Raw genomic sequence first — 15758 nt, 5'->3', positions numbered from 1 at the left:
ATATAAGCGTTTAAAATTATATATATATATATATATACTGAGGGACCTTCTAATTCTAGCAAAGCTAAGGTATTGGCTGTATAGCATTAGTTGCTCACTGGTTGGTTTAATTTGGGAAAAGTTAAGTTGGCACCTCTTTAAGATAACATCCCCTTGCAAAGTGAACAGCCTTTTTTTCTTTAGTAAATCAGCCCCATAGTCTAGTTAAAGGAGAACTATGAGATGAGTGATTTCCACTCACCTCATAGTTCTAAGCCGACCTGTGACAATGAGACTGTCACAGGTCAGCTCAGTAGATCGGGAGGTGAGGGAACACATACCGGGTTCCCTCACCTCTCTATCTCTAGATTCCCCTCTCCCTGCTCCGATCTGCCAGCGCTGACTGGCGGAACGGACGGGGGAGGGGGCGGGTACAGCTGGCTCTGCCTCTAGATAGGCAGAGCCAGCTGTCACTCACGCAGCTGGGCGGATCCCGTCATCTACGTCGGGATCCGCTCCAGGTGCGGCATCTCAGTATACCGCGAGCTGTAGCTCGCGGTATACTGAGCTTAGGGTAACGGGAGGACGCTAGTTTGTGTCCTCCCGTTACCCTAAGGAGAACTATGGGGAAAAACACTGACCCCATAGTTCTCCTTTAACTGACGCCTGCTGATGTGCTAAATTTTGCTTGGTCATTTAGGTTTCAATAACCTCTAGCATCAAAAGTATCAAAAGGGTCAACTTAAAGAGGTGCCAACTTACCTTTTCCCAAATTAAACCAACCAGTGAGCAACTAATGCTATACAGCAAATACCTTAGCTTTACTAGAATTAGAAAGACCCTCAGTTTACCAAAATCAAAACTCTTTGTATTGTGTGGCAGCGAAAATCTAAAGAGCACCTTACAGGGGCATTGAGAGTGTACTTCCTAAAGTGTATGCAACTTCTTCTCTCTTGCTGTATAATTTCTCAAATTCAGAAAGTTTGGTGGCTTTCTGCATGTAAGAGACCTCGAGGTCTTCAGTGGGAAGTGCTTGGAATAAGATATATTTTACCTCAAGCAGGGTAACCCAGATCATCAAACAAAATCACTTTAAAGAGAGTGGGGTAGGCTGGTACATTACAGCAATAGCTATTAGAAAGGTTAATGTATCAAGCTGGTAGTTTGTGTTTCCTGCCATCTACAAGTTTAAAGTAACCCTGTACTCCATTTTTTACTTTTAAAAGTAACTACTCCCTAAGAGCAGACACCACACTATCTATACTATTACTTCTACTAGTCTTTTTACCTGCTTATAGGCATCAAGTATTGTCTTTTGTCTTTTATTTTAAAATAGACTTGAACTCTGGAAACTTCGCAATTTTTGCCTTTTTGTGCATTTTGTGGAATCACTGCAACTGATCTTTTACAAAATACTGACTTGTTCTATACTAGCTTTTTGTGTGATGGCAACTTGATGGAGGCAAGACTTTTTTTGCTCATGTCAGAGCTGTCCACTGATGACTTGCCATCTGATCACTCATGGGTGAATATACAAAAAACAACAGGATAGGTTCACAAAGCACAAATCCACAGAATAAATTAAGCAGAGCCTGTGAGATGCTGTACATGCAGTTCAAATTCCTCTCCAGCAAGCAGCACATTAGTGATATCATAGCTAACCCCTGTCCCTTATTTGGAGGGACTATCCCTCATTTGGGACCAAATCCTTCTGTCCTCTTTATTCTCAGTTGTCCCTCTTTTTGGTCTGATGTTTTGACCTCTATAAAAAAAACATTATTTGACTAGTAGAAGTGTTAAACTGTGCTAAACCTTTCACCCGACCTTTGAATTATTGTGTTTGTCAGCCAGTGTAATTGAAAAATGCACTTGAGGGTTTTAAATAATTTTTTGCTTTATAATTATTGTTTGACCATGTGAGTGGGGGCATGCCAGGGGTGTGTCCTTAATCTTGGTTTAAAGGTGTCCCTATTTCTCATCTCAGAGTTATGAGGTATGGTGATATCAAATAAGACACGCAGTCACAGACTCTTACAGCCTCTTACACTGCATATATACAGCTATAAGCACAGGAGTGGTTAGGCATCCCTAAATACCAGGAAGTGCACCAATATTTTTCAGAAATAATTCAAGACAAAAGATTTATTTTCCTGGGTACCACCTAGAGAAACTGAACACACTTAGATGCTTCCTATAACACAGAAAATCTTCATAAGTTCAGTTCCACTTTAAAAGTGTTAATGAACTATATGATAGCTTAATCTTTCACTTTTGACTGAAGTGTACCATGAATTATATTGCTTGGATAAAGTGTAGCTTTAATTTCTGTCGTATTATGGTGCAAACATCATTGTCACCCTTCCATTGTTCACAATATATTTTTTATGACTCTAAATGCTTTACAGCTGAAACCAAAGAAGCAATGTGATACTATGGAGAAATGTTCTACTAATTACACTGGGGTTTTCCAAGAACACAGTTATTGTATCTCCAAGGAAGCTAGCAGAAAGAGTAGTTCACACGCATGTGTGCATTGTAGGTGTACTATAGAAATATATGTGTGAAGTCCTTACATAATGTAAACTTTTTCATCAAGTGAAAGAAGCAACTGATCTCTCATTCTAGACAGATCTTAATAATGGTATTTGATACAAAGCTGTTACTATTGTCATGTCCGGTCTATTGATTACATCAGATACCAGTTAGACTTTGGCAGTTTAACAATAAACGAGTGTATCAAGCTCTTTAGAGCATTGCACTCTCCTCTGCTCTTTGTTGTGTGGAAGCATCCCAGTTCAGGCCACTGAATTAGCAGAACAATTAGTCTCTTTACAGCAGACAGCACTGTCTCTGAAGAATGTTTCGTGGATAAGACTTTTAGGACATTTTGTGCAAAATGGAAGACAGTGGGGTACTCAAGATAAATAAATGAGTATTTTATAGACAGTGTCGACTGTTGTTTACAAGGGACTCTGGAAAGGGGGAACCTGCTTATATCACTGCTAGAAAGGGTTCCTGTCAGAAAAAAATAGTGCCAAGTAAACCTGCATGAAAACAATTGCCCACATATACTCAATTTGAAAAACTTACCCATAAAGAATGGAAGAATGTTTCTGTACTTTCTGAATATAATTGATATTGCAGATTCTGTTTTAAATAGGAACAACTACAGTTATGGACATTTTTTTTATCTAGAGGTCATGCAATATATATATATATATATACACAGTATACAGTATATATATATTATACTACAGTCGATATCAACTTTATGTTTTTTTTTCCCAGCTGTCAAATTTGGACGAATGTCAAAAAAACAGCGAGACAGTCTGTATGCTGAAGTTCAGAAGCACCAGCAGCGGTTACAAGAACAAAGGCAACAGCAGAGTGGAGAGGCAGAGGCTTTAGCCAGAGTATACAGCAGTAACATCAGCAATGGTCTAAGCAATCTCAACACTGAAACAGGAGGCACTTACTCGAATGGACATGTCATTGACCTGCCAAAGTCTGAGGGTTATTACAGTGTGGATTCTGCACAGCCCTCACCAGACCAGTCAGGCATAGACTTAAGTGGAATGAAACAAATAAAGCAAGAACCTATTTATGACCTTACGTCCGTACCAAACTTATTTATGTATAGTTCTTTCAACAATGGACAGCTCTCACCTGGAATAAGCATAAGTGATATTGGTAAGTAGATTTTACTAAGCAGCCAGAAAACAGCTTTGAGAATTAAAAAAAAAAAAAGCTGCCATCTTTTTACTGGTGCAACTACTTCTACTGATTTTGTATTCTGTCTGGACCATAAATAAATATCCATCTAAGTGTCACATCTTTAAACTACCTTAATTGTTATTGCAAATGGGATAAAAGATGTATATGAGGTCTCATATACAACTTAGATTAAATACGTCCTTCTCTTTGTGTTCTGTTCTTCACTCAGTGAATGCACTATGGGCTAAATGCGTTTCAGTTCCAGGGTTGTAGTAGCTAACACAAATACTACAGTACTAAATTGTATAGACAGAGGCATTGGACACATACATAATATTTGTATTTACCCTTGGTCCATGTGCTATAAAATAATGTGTACATCATAGGTGTCAGGGGAGAAGGCCAGATGTGTCTGGACTCAGGAACACTGAGTACTGTATCTCCGCTCCCATTCACCCTTTTCCTAAATATATACCTTACTCATAGCTTTCAGCTGTCCCTATTTGGAGGGACTTGCCCTCTTTGGAACCATATCCAACTGATCCTCTTTTTCCTTCATTTGTCCCTCTTTTGTTTCTGTTGTATAGATTTCGATCTCTATAGAAAAAATATTATATAGCTATCAAAAGTGTTTTACTGCACTAAACCTTTAAAACTTTTATCTAACCTTTATTTTATATACAGTATATAATAAATGTTATTATTCAATTTGTTGTTTTTTAATGGCAAAATAAAGAAAAAGTAGTGATGGAAAAATGCAATTTTGGGTTAAACCAATCATTTATTTGTTCATTAACCCTCATGGTCCACGTTACTAGAGGTGTGGCAGGGGGATGGACCTTTGCCTACATACTTCATTATATAATGTGTACCTTCTTTGCATCTCACAAAGTTAGGAGGTTTTTTGGGGGTACACCGGGATGCACTTAGTCCATTAAAAATGTTCCTCCTATCCCTCCTTGCTGTGTAGACAACAGCCATGGTGATAATACATGGACAGCAAAAAACATCCTTTTCCTTTCTATGCCACTGGTGGTGACTCTCAGTAAGGAATTATTTTTTCATAGTATTAAAAGAGAACTATGGGATGAGTAAAATACACTCATCCTCATAGTTAGAGCGATGTGTGACACTGCAGCTGTCACATGTTGGCTCTATTAATCGAGAACTGAGCGATCACATACCGCTGAGCGCTCAGTTCATGATCGTCTCCCTGCAGAGAGCTGTGACTGACCCACAGGGATTTCTCCCTCCCCTCTCTGGTTTTCCAGCGCTGACTGGAGCTACAGACAGGGGAGGTCACAGCTGGCTCTGGCCAGCTGTCAATCAGGCAGCAGGGTGGATCCCAAAAATATTGCCTGGATTTTTCCCAGCTGCAGCATGGCTCTGCGCTGTCAATATATAGCGGGCATTTGCCCGCTATATGCTACATTGTGGGTCACAGGAGGACATTCATAAATGTTCTTCTGTGACCCTAAAGAGAACTATGGCCAAAAAAGGTTTGGCCATAGTTCTCTTTTAAGCTGGGGGTTGAAAGGGGAGGTTCAGGGTCATCCCTGGATTTCTTTAGCTATTAAATCATGGAACTCAAAGGACAACTCCTAAAAGCTGGGGTGTTCTAAACAATAGTTATTAACATATAAGAAGGATGACTAAAATAGGAATTAATCAGGAATCATAGATTTAAAATAATTATCTATGTAATGCATAATAATACAGCTACAAAAATAATTATTCTATTGTCTTTTTTTGGTTGTTATTCAACAGAGAGCAGTGTGAGAGGTCTATATTAAAATGTTATCTGTATTACTATTTACTTTATGACTCCTCAGCCCAGAACTATAGCTAGGAGAAAGTTGCATCTTCCTGTTATGACATGCACAGAAGGGAATCCATGATTGTAGATTGATCCATTTCACTCACAGATTAGTACTCACCAAGCTGCATTGGGGCATGGCTAACAGACCGATATTCAACTGGTCCAATAGCGCACCCTGAATACCCTAAAGCACAAAGGAAAGTTCTGCCTTTCCCCAGGGTACTTTTTTCCACACAAAGACCCTTCGCATACTAAAGGTGCCCATACACTGCTCGATTCTCGTACGAGAATCGCAGGAAATCCCGCGATCGTACAAGAATCGAGCAGTGTGAACGAAGACGTGCGACCGTTTCTACTGTACGGTCGCACGTCTTTTGTCTAAGGAGCACACTAGAAAACCAGCCGAAAATCGTACGATTTTCGGCTGGTTTGAACGGTGCTCGGGAGACACTGCCCGTTCAGCATTGCGGTCATTGGAAGCCCACCCCTCAGGGGTTGGGCCTGCGATGATCGAGAGTGCGATCTGCCTGTCCAAGATGGGCAGATCGTACGTTTTTTTAATCACTTTACAACCATCGCAAGACTAAGGTCTTGCGATGGTTGTACAGTGTATGGCCACCTTTTACAATGGCTTTTCTCATCTGGTTTCAGCTGCAAACTGATTACTGGGCAGCTCCTCTTTCAGCTGTTTAGCAGAAAATGTACAGCATAGAGACAGATTGATTTGCATTCTTTCATTTTAGAATTTACAGAAACTGAAGGGGGTAGAATAGAAATCACCTGAACCACTTTCAGATGGAATCCTGATGCAAACACTTCTTTCTACCCACTTCACAGGTGCACATACTGCCATTTTTTTTAAGTGGCCAGTTGCTGGTTAAACTGTCTGCAGTTTGTAATCATATCTATTTATTAATGATTGCATTTTAATGGGACATGAAACATTAAAAATGAATGAAATTGTATTTAAATGTTCCTCTTTTGTTAATGCGCTAAGTCTCCTTTATTCTCTTCTATCCAGAGTGAACTATGGATGGTGATAGGAGAATCATCACATGATGGCAAATTTTTAAACTACTTTTTTAATTTTGTTTTATTTTCATGCCACTATACTGTAAGTGATCTTTATTGGTGTGAAATTACTCTCAGCAGATGTGGCAAGATATTCCTGCCAGAGGAGAGCTCATTTCTCAGAGGATTCTCTATAATGGAGACTCCAGCAGGAACAGTATATTGATAGTGCAATAGCTTCTGCATTTGGTCAAGTTTATAAATTTGTTAGGTAAATTCTGAGATAAAAAACTGACAAGAAGATTCAGGGGTGGCTGCTTAAATATGAAGTATAATGTTTGCATTTAATATACTGATATTTCTTACTGCAGTTTGTAAAAGAAGTATGTCTAAAGTCTATGTTTAAGTGTCTAAAACAGATAACAAGTTTGTATTGGGGAATTTAAGGGACATTGATCAGAAAAAAATGAATGCCGATAGGTGCATTTTAATATTCATCAGCGTTACCTAATGTTATTGCAATGGACTAATAAAGCTAAGTAAAATGAATTACCTGTTAAGTTCATGTAATATATCACATTTTGGTTAAAAGTTCTTCTTTTAACTTCTATTTTTTTGTATTCTGTGGCAATAGATAAGGAACAGCTGTCACATTTTAAAAAGCTTTGCTGAACTGATGCTTGGGCCACGTATATCAATGTTCTCTGTTTATAGTGCTCTTGCACACTGTACTCATGAATGAAGTCTGGTGGCGTAGACAGAATGTCTGCCAACAGGACATAATGTGATTCTGATCCTTCAGCCCCTTCCAAAAGCTTATTGAGATCGGAGAGGTAGAATTAAGGCTTCACTTGCTAGACGTTCTGCTGCAAATCAGTGTAAACTCAAATCTTAGCGCTTTAATTCTAATCAATAAACATGAGCTAGAGGATAACTTACTGTGCATTGTTTAGAACTTAATAGCTTACCTGCATAGCAGAAACTATTTAGAACAACTACGTAGTTAGAGATAAACTCTACACTGGTAATACAGACACAAATAAGTCAGCTCTGTATTCATTATTAAATTGTTAAATGCATGTTTTAATGCAACTAGTGCAAGCACCTGCATTTAACTTGATATCAGCATTTTGCATCCCCTGTAAAGAAGCTCTTATAGAGGGAGTGGCAGAACTAGGAACCAAGGCGGTGTGCTGCATGCAAATGTTGGGAAAAAAAGGTGGCAAAAGGAGAGAGGAGAGACGTGACTGTATCTGTCTGCTGCTGCTCTTTGACTGTCCAATCAGCATGCTGGGGTTGTAATGCTACACAGCAATTTTGATCTGTAAATGGTGTTATCAGCCTGGGTGTGCTGTGTGATGGGCTGTGTAAATTGCAGGACTGAATGGACAGAAATATAAATGCTTGGGCAGGTCAAAAACCTGTCTTATATGCATTTCATCTGTACATTTATCTGTTTGTCTGGTGTTCAGCCTTAAATAAAGAACTCTAGCTACTATTGCCAACTGGATTTACTATTTTGCCCTTCGTTTTGTTTGTAATGTAATTGTTTTGTAATGTAATACACACAAAACAGTAAGATATTATTACATCCAGCTACAGATGAATAACCTGAACAGTGGTTTTCTAATACAACACTTTCTGTGGTCCTGTTCGGAGCTTTAGCAGATCATTTATAATGCATGGTTACAGTGATCTATTAAAAGGTTATGCTCAGACCCAAAGAAGTCATGGTCTCAATTACAGCTGCCCATGCAGCACCCACTAATCCTAGATTACATCTTTCAATACAAGGAACCCCCTTTGGGGAAAGGGGACTTAAGGAGGAGCTTTATTGTTATTGTAAAAATTACAATAAAGGCCTTATAAGAAATGTTTATAACGGCAATCTACAAACAGATACTTATAGATAATTGCAGGCTCATTGTTTCCATACCTTATTTTCCTATTCCTCCCCATTCTTGCCACTGTTGCCATTTTAATTAGGGTAGATGAATCTACCTTTACTTCCTGGAACTCTGGGACTACCTCCTGGAACATGTGACAGTGCACATCATCTGAGGGGGGGAAATTAGGAAAGCTAGGAAATATTTAACAGTAGGCATGTCAAAAAGCAGTCCAGCTAAGAAATGGGCAGTAGACACTAGCAATGTTCAGATCAAAGAGTATCTGAAGGAATCATTTTTTTAACGAAGGCTGGATGAAGACAGGACAACCAAATATGGAAATTGCCATGACTAAGTAATGATTAACATGGTGCTCCATCAATGCTGGTATCATTATTGCACAATGAAGATGAGGAGGGAGCCAGAACAGAACAAAAAGATTGGAACAGGGTTTCTTAACTTTCTGATGGACATTCCTCAATAATGGGCATGCCTCATCCTATGTAGATAACATCATCACCCAATCCTAACTAAATCAGATAATTGTCATTCCATGTCTATAGGCAGATAGGCACCACCACTCAGTCTAAAGTAAATGTGACCTGTATTGCATGTAGGTGCAGTTGCCATCCACTGTAATTTTGAATTTGAAGGAAAATTACCTCATTAAGCTTGAATTCAGTGGGGTTTAAGTACTAAATAAGTAGGGAATTCAGCTTAATTACTGAGTTAACTTAGCCCTGATTGAAATGACCAGAGCTGCACCTTACTTACTTACAAAGCAAAGTAACAATATACCGGCATTACAAAGCCTGATATAACTCGTCACGTACAGTGTACGTGGCCAGTCATATAGGCACAAAGTGACAAAACGTACACTGTACGTCTCCCGTCACGAAGGGGTTAAGCCTTTAGACTCAAATTGTAAAAAAGAGCAGTAAAGCACAACCACAGTGGAGCACTGCAACAAAGGAAGCAGAGCTTGCATAAGTAAATATTGTTGCATATAGGAGGTATGATCAAAAAATACGGTGAATGTTTAAAAAAGATCAATTACAGTAACAGTAATAGCAAAAGGTTTCCCAGCACACTCACCAGCCAGCATGCAAAAAAACTTGTCTCACCGCTAAGGTTAAAAACAGAGGTTTAGATACACATCTTCTGCAGAAAATGTGAAAGCCGCACAGCCGCGCCAAGGCACCTATATATAGTGCGGTCCTAACTCTAAACTATGAGAGTCTGCATCTTGGAGCACATGTAGCAAAAGATCAAATTGGGTGCAGGTTTATCAGGAGGAAGACCAACCTCCCTTAAAGGCACCGGTACGCACAAGGGACCCCGCACATCACAACGGCAGCTGAGACCCCCCATGCATCACTGCATCAAATCAGTCAGGCAAAACAAATGGCAAACGCACTCATCAATTTGTTACCAGCTTTACAGCAAGGTGCACATGGAAGGGCTTTATACAGTACAACAGCAAAAAGTTTCACAGCACACTCACCAGCCAGCATGCAAAAAAACGTGTCTCATCGCTAAGGTTAAAAAGGTCTAGATACACGTCTTCTGCAGAAAATGTGAAAACCGCACAGCCATGCCAAGGCAACTCTCCTGACAAACCTGCACCCAATTTGATCTTTTGCCATATGTGCTCCAACATGGAGACTCTCATAGTTTAGAGTTAGGACCGCACTATCTAGAGGTGCCTTGGCGTGGCTGTGCGGCTTTCACATTTTCTGCAGAAGACGTGTATCTAGACCTTTTTAACCTTAGCGATGAGACACGTTTTTTTGCATGCTGGCTGGTGAGTGTGCTGGGAAACGTTTTCCGATTACTGTTTAAAGCCCTTCCATGTGCACCTTGCTGTAAAGCTGGTAACAAATTGATGAGTGCGTTTGCCATTTCTTTTGCTTGACTCATTACAGTAACAGACTCATTGCCATTTTATGTTAATGCGTTGTTCATGATCCATGATTTTTCACACCTTCTTTCAACCGTAGCTCACAACCGACTGACTGCACCGAACAAGTTGAAACTTGTCACGCACTGTTACTAAGGTTGAATGCACCGCATTGCGTATTGAAGATCCCTGCCTTTCCGTTGGATGGCACTCGGCAGCAGCATTCACTGTATTTTTTATTACACTTCGTAGGAGAGTTAAGATGAAAAATATGGTAGGTGTAGACATTAGATAATTGCTACTAGATTCAACAAGGTCACAGAGGATTACCACGAGGGTTCACAAGCACCTTCACACTCCTACAGACACAATCAATAGATTTAAGGGAAAACCTAACCCTTAAAATTGCTAGGCACCAGAGACATTTACATACAGGCGTGCATAATCAGAGTCTAAAAACATTTTTTAGATTTTTTTCCAAACAATTGACATGCTTTTGACCAGCAGAACTCCAAGCATGTGTAAGTATGGAGGTGAAAATGATGAAACCTGAAACATTTTTTTAAAATAAGAAAGTAATTGTAAATGTGTAGCAAAGTTTAAAACGTGGGATTGATTTGGGAATACATTCATTGAAATACCATTAGTTGGACAGTTAAGAATCCTGTACTGGTTAGAAAGAATAGAAATAGTGTTGTAAAAGCCGAGAATTGTATAGCTTGGGATTAGGGAAATTGACAAAGTAGGGGAGTCATAATCATGGATGGATTTGCACTGCTGGTGATCTGAGATTATGGAATGCTGTCAAGACTAGAACTTACTCTCCTCATTAATCTGGTGGGTGATGCAAAGTTCACCCTCTCGCCAAAGGTGAACAGTGTATTCAGTATTTCCCCCTACAGATACTCACTAATGGATCTCCAAATGATAAATCTGTTGATAGGTACTACATACTGATTTTTCTTCTTTGTATCTCTGGCACAGATCGAGTTGCCCAAAATATCATAAAATCCCACTTGGAGACGTGTCAATATACAGTTGATGAATTACATCACTTAGCTTGGCAGACCCATAGTTATGAAGAGATCAAAGTATACCAGAGCAAGGTATAGTATAAAGGGTTAAAACGTAATGCTACCTGATGTTTGTTTAACACACATTTATCACTTATTAGTAAATATCCACCATATATTTGTCAAAATCACTTATATATTGATAAAAAAGATTTACATAACACTACCAGTACTGTGTTGTAATATTTCTAAAACATGCAACCAATAAATGTTAACATGATGAATTGTACTCCAATTAATTGACCAGCACTCTTCTCCAATGATTTACATTTGGTAGTAACGTACAGTAAAGTATTCTCTAGTTTATGACTGATATCTCCTGTTGCTATGTGATTCATGTGATACACACATACAGAAAAAAAGCATAGCAGTTATCTGTAGTAATTTTCCATGAGACTTCAGGATAGGTTAGCCAGCTAACTGCAGCTTAAGTTAGCCAGACCAGTGCAAGTGTATTTCTATTCAGCTGCTTGAAATGACTTCCCTTTGCATATTTGTTAACATTTTATTTTATTGCAAATAACCAGTAAACAAATCTTCACAGTCAGTCAAATTTACATTGTGACATGAAAAGTATATATTTACTGAAACCCTTTGTACTTTCTTGTCAGTGTAGTGCGCTTGTGCTATAGAATGTAGAAATAAAAATCTGTACAAACTGTATCTATAGAAAGCTATTCCTCCACTGACCTGTTGTTTGAGCCCAATGTTTTAGAAATAATGTTGTATTATAAATAACCTTTTAACTACAAGAAAACGATAAACAACTAGTTAGTACTGTTTCCTGTTCTTTTCTCATTGTATTGTCTTGTCTTCTGAAATATATCAGACTGCCATTACGTTTTAAGAGGCAACGTAATTTAGGAAACTTTTGGGCTTATTTAATGAACTGTTACAAAGATGATGTGCAATGTCTAGTAATGCAACAACCAACTTGTCTTCCGTTTCTGAGAGCAGCTTAAAGTGTATATATAGCCTAAACTGTTTTTGTTTTTCATCAAGTAGGGAAGAGTTAGTCCCTTGTCACGTATGTATTGTTGTCTGTGTCCCAAATAGGTTAATTCACCTGTGTGTTCATGTCACTGAGAAAGTAAGTGATGGGAAATCCAAAATCACCAAAAAAAAATCATGAAGGTAAATATTTCTGGTGACAAGGTCTAAGAGGGAAATTTACCTCACTTTGTAGAAATTTCTTCTCACTTTCTGTTGCGTCTCCAAGACAGGAAATAAAGAGGAATCTTTCCAATGGGACACTGGCAGCAAAAAACAAATTGACTCCCTGCCCCAGATGCTCCTGGTCAATGCACAGAAATAATTTTTTATATCAAAAGAAAAACAACCTTTAGGGTTTGTATTGATGGGCTTTTGTTCATCTCAACCTGGTTTTGCATTCTAATACAAATCTATAGGAATGCATAACCTGCATAAAGCATGCCAAAAGCAGCAGAGAGGGAGGTCACTGCAGGTCAAATGTACCTGTCAGTACATTCTTAATGATCTCAGAAGCATCTCAAACTGATGTCCAATTGATGCCATCAACACAAGGCCAAGGTCCATTAACACAGGCCCTTAAGTTGATTCTAAAGTTGCTGTCACAGGAGTGCTCCGATCTTCTTCTTACTGTTCTCTCTTGATGGACAATCAGAGAGCAGTGGCATTCAATGTCTTAGCATCACTGAGGTGTGCACCTGCACAGGGACCACATGTCTCAGAAGCCATTGTGTTGTGAAAGGCTTAAGGTTGTAATGAATGAGAGGCCCAGTGCTGTCCTTACCTCTCTTTGTAGCATGCAGAGCATTTATGAGAGCTGTATCTGCAGGCAGCTAGAGAAGAGACCTCAAACACTGTATGTAGGCATTTCTGGGCTGGGCATGAACATTACAATGTCACTAGTAATGCCAAATTGCAGTGGTAGGGACATGAATACATCACCCCTGTAATCTAGATAACCACAGGGGGGCATATACAAGACAGCCAGCAGGTACAGGAAGTGTGATCCTGGATGTTGCACAGCCAGGAATTAATTCTACAGATGGGGAGAGCTTTCTAGAGGATTGCTGGACTACATGGAGCTGTCTTTAAAAAGGAAGATGATGGAGTCACTACACCCTATGCAAATTGCAAACTGGAGTTCCACTTTTATGAAAGTTGATTACTGACGTGTTGCTATGAATTATTTGACCCTGCACATTGTTTAATTCCTTATTGAGTATAACAGATTATGCATTTCTTATACTAATTTGTCATAATTCAATTTTAATTTATCATAGTATTCATAAATCTACTTTTAACACTAGTTTGGTGCTTAAGATATAATGGTGCAATAATCATGTAATTGTGATGGTTCATTGTGAATAATTCTGATGTCCCTATTGGTGAATTACTAAGATATTATTTTGGCTTATACAACTTAGGCAATAAATTGAGGTTATAGTATTATTGTTATTATTACCATCATTGCATAAAGATAATTGCATATGGATATTAGATATTTATTTTTTATTGAAGGTACACTGTAGTCAAAATTGGAAATGAAGCCTTGAGATGCCTAAAGGGAGCTTAGCTTACCTGCTGAGTGCTTCACATTTTCATCTGGGCATTGCCATAATGCACCAATCCACCTTGTCCCTTTCAATAACCTGGTGATCTGAGAAACCTTGCCTGTACAACATGGGAGCAATTCCTTTCTGTTTGCGGAATAGTATTAGTAGCTCCCTCAGAGGCTTTATTTGTTGCCTGAAATTGCTCATTAAATTGTTTACATTGGACACACGGCAAAGGTAGATCAATGATTAGGTGTTCGGCGGGCATGGTTTCATCATAATAGGTGCAAGTGCTGACAAACACATTCACATGTTCACCCTCTCCCTCTCTGCTATAACTATCTTATAAATGCAGATTCATTAGATCAACCATCAAGTGTAAAATAAAAACAGCCCAGTCACATTTTCAAAATTAATTTTCCTGACATATATAGTATTTGTCAGTAGAAGTACATTTCATCTGATGTATCATTTCCAGATACTAACAGACTAAGGTTACACTTACAATAGCATACAGTACCTTCATAGCTACTGATAGTTTCTTAATCTGTGCTTTCTTAATCCCTGCATTACAGTTAACCCTTTATACTACAGATAAGCACATAATGTATGCTTCATAGAAAACTGTAGTCCATTTAATATTTTTGGATATATGGAACATGCAAAGTGAACCTGTCACAGTTAACATGAATCAGTAGGGTAACTGTCACTTTATTATTACATAAAGTACCTATTTTGCCAATGTACAGCAATTGTGCAGTACTACTAAGAAGGTGATATGACATTCACTACACAGTCAGTGGTCATTCATTCACTGCATTTATAACACACAGCCTCTGGAAACATTCACCTGCACATTCACTGGATCAAGCATCATTCGTGTGTTTTAAAGGTCAGGCAGTGCAAGAACTGTATAAAATTGGTCCTTTGGCACTCAGTAGTAAAGTCACTCTGTTATCCCATAGTTTCCACATGACATACAATAAGTAAGCCTCACTAAATCTAAAAATGATATGTAAGGAAATCATCATACAGGCTGCTGACAAACTGATATGATTCATAATTTATAAACTAAAAAGGATTTTCTTTATCAGGAAAAAAAAACAAAAAAAAACAAAAAGATCAACCATCAAGTGTAAAATAAAAACAGCCCAGTCACGTTTTCACAATTAATTTTCCTGACATATATAGTATTTGTCAGTCAGTTATTAAATTCATATAACAGTTTCTATAATTAAAAAAATTATCACATAACATCTAAAAAACAGAAACAGCTCGCAAATCAGAAGAGATAGACAAGCAAAGCTGATTAGAAATACCTTTTTGGAGAGGAATATGCATCAAAGTTCAACTCCACTTTAGCTTTTTATTAATTTTTTAGTTGTCTGTCCATTACAAAAAATGAAAAAGCAGCTCTAACTGCAATACTCACCCCATTTTCAGCTGGTCACCTGCTGTAATTGTTTTCACCACTAGTTTTCTCTTAAAGTGCAATTTCATTGGACTCCTGTACGTGCACGGCTTTTCTCTTGAGAGTGGCATTTTCACAAAGGTGTCTATTCACAAAGCAGCCGAAGGATGTAGCCGTAGCTTCGGCCGATCCTTCGGCTAGCTTCGGCCCCAGGACCCCTTCGGTTCAGTAGAACCGAAGGGCTGCTGAACGGGCTATTCACTATAGCCGTACAGCTCCCGAACTTGGTCGAGCGGCTCAGTCGAGCCGAAGGCACATGCCTCGGCTGAGCCCCGCTGAAAGCCGAAGCTGGCCGGCCGTTGGCCGGCCGACAGCCTGCTTCTGACAGCTGGGCGGAGCCAGCCGCCATCCTCCGGCGTGCG

General features: G+C 38.9%; 1 protein-coding gene across 1 annotated transcript in view; it reads left to right on the top strand.

Annotated features, from left to right (window-relative positions):
* The window catches only part of RORB (RAR related orphan receptor B), a 128392-nt gene that overhangs the window by 96314 nt on the left and 16320 nt on the right, over positions 1–15758 (top strand). The window contains exons 5-6 of the mRNA XM_018566523.1: positions 3268–3669; positions 11294–11415. Of these exons, the coding sequence (XP_018422025.1) occupies positions 3268–3669; positions 11294–11415 (524 nt within the window). The remainder of the gene's footprint in view (positions 1–3267; positions 3670–11293; positions 11416–15758) is intronic.

Source organism: Nanorana parkeri, unplaced genomic scaffold (genome assembly GCF_000935625.1).
Source record: "Nanorana parkeri isolate BGI_ZX_2015 unplaced genomic scaffold, ASM93562v1 scaffold957, whole genome shotgun sequence".
Taxonomy (NCBI): Eukaryota; Metazoa; Chordata; class Amphibia; order Anura; family Dicroglossidae; genus Nanorana; species Nanorana parkeri.
Note: the sequence above shows the minus strand (reverse complement) of the source record. Positions and strands in the feature narration are given on the sequence as shown.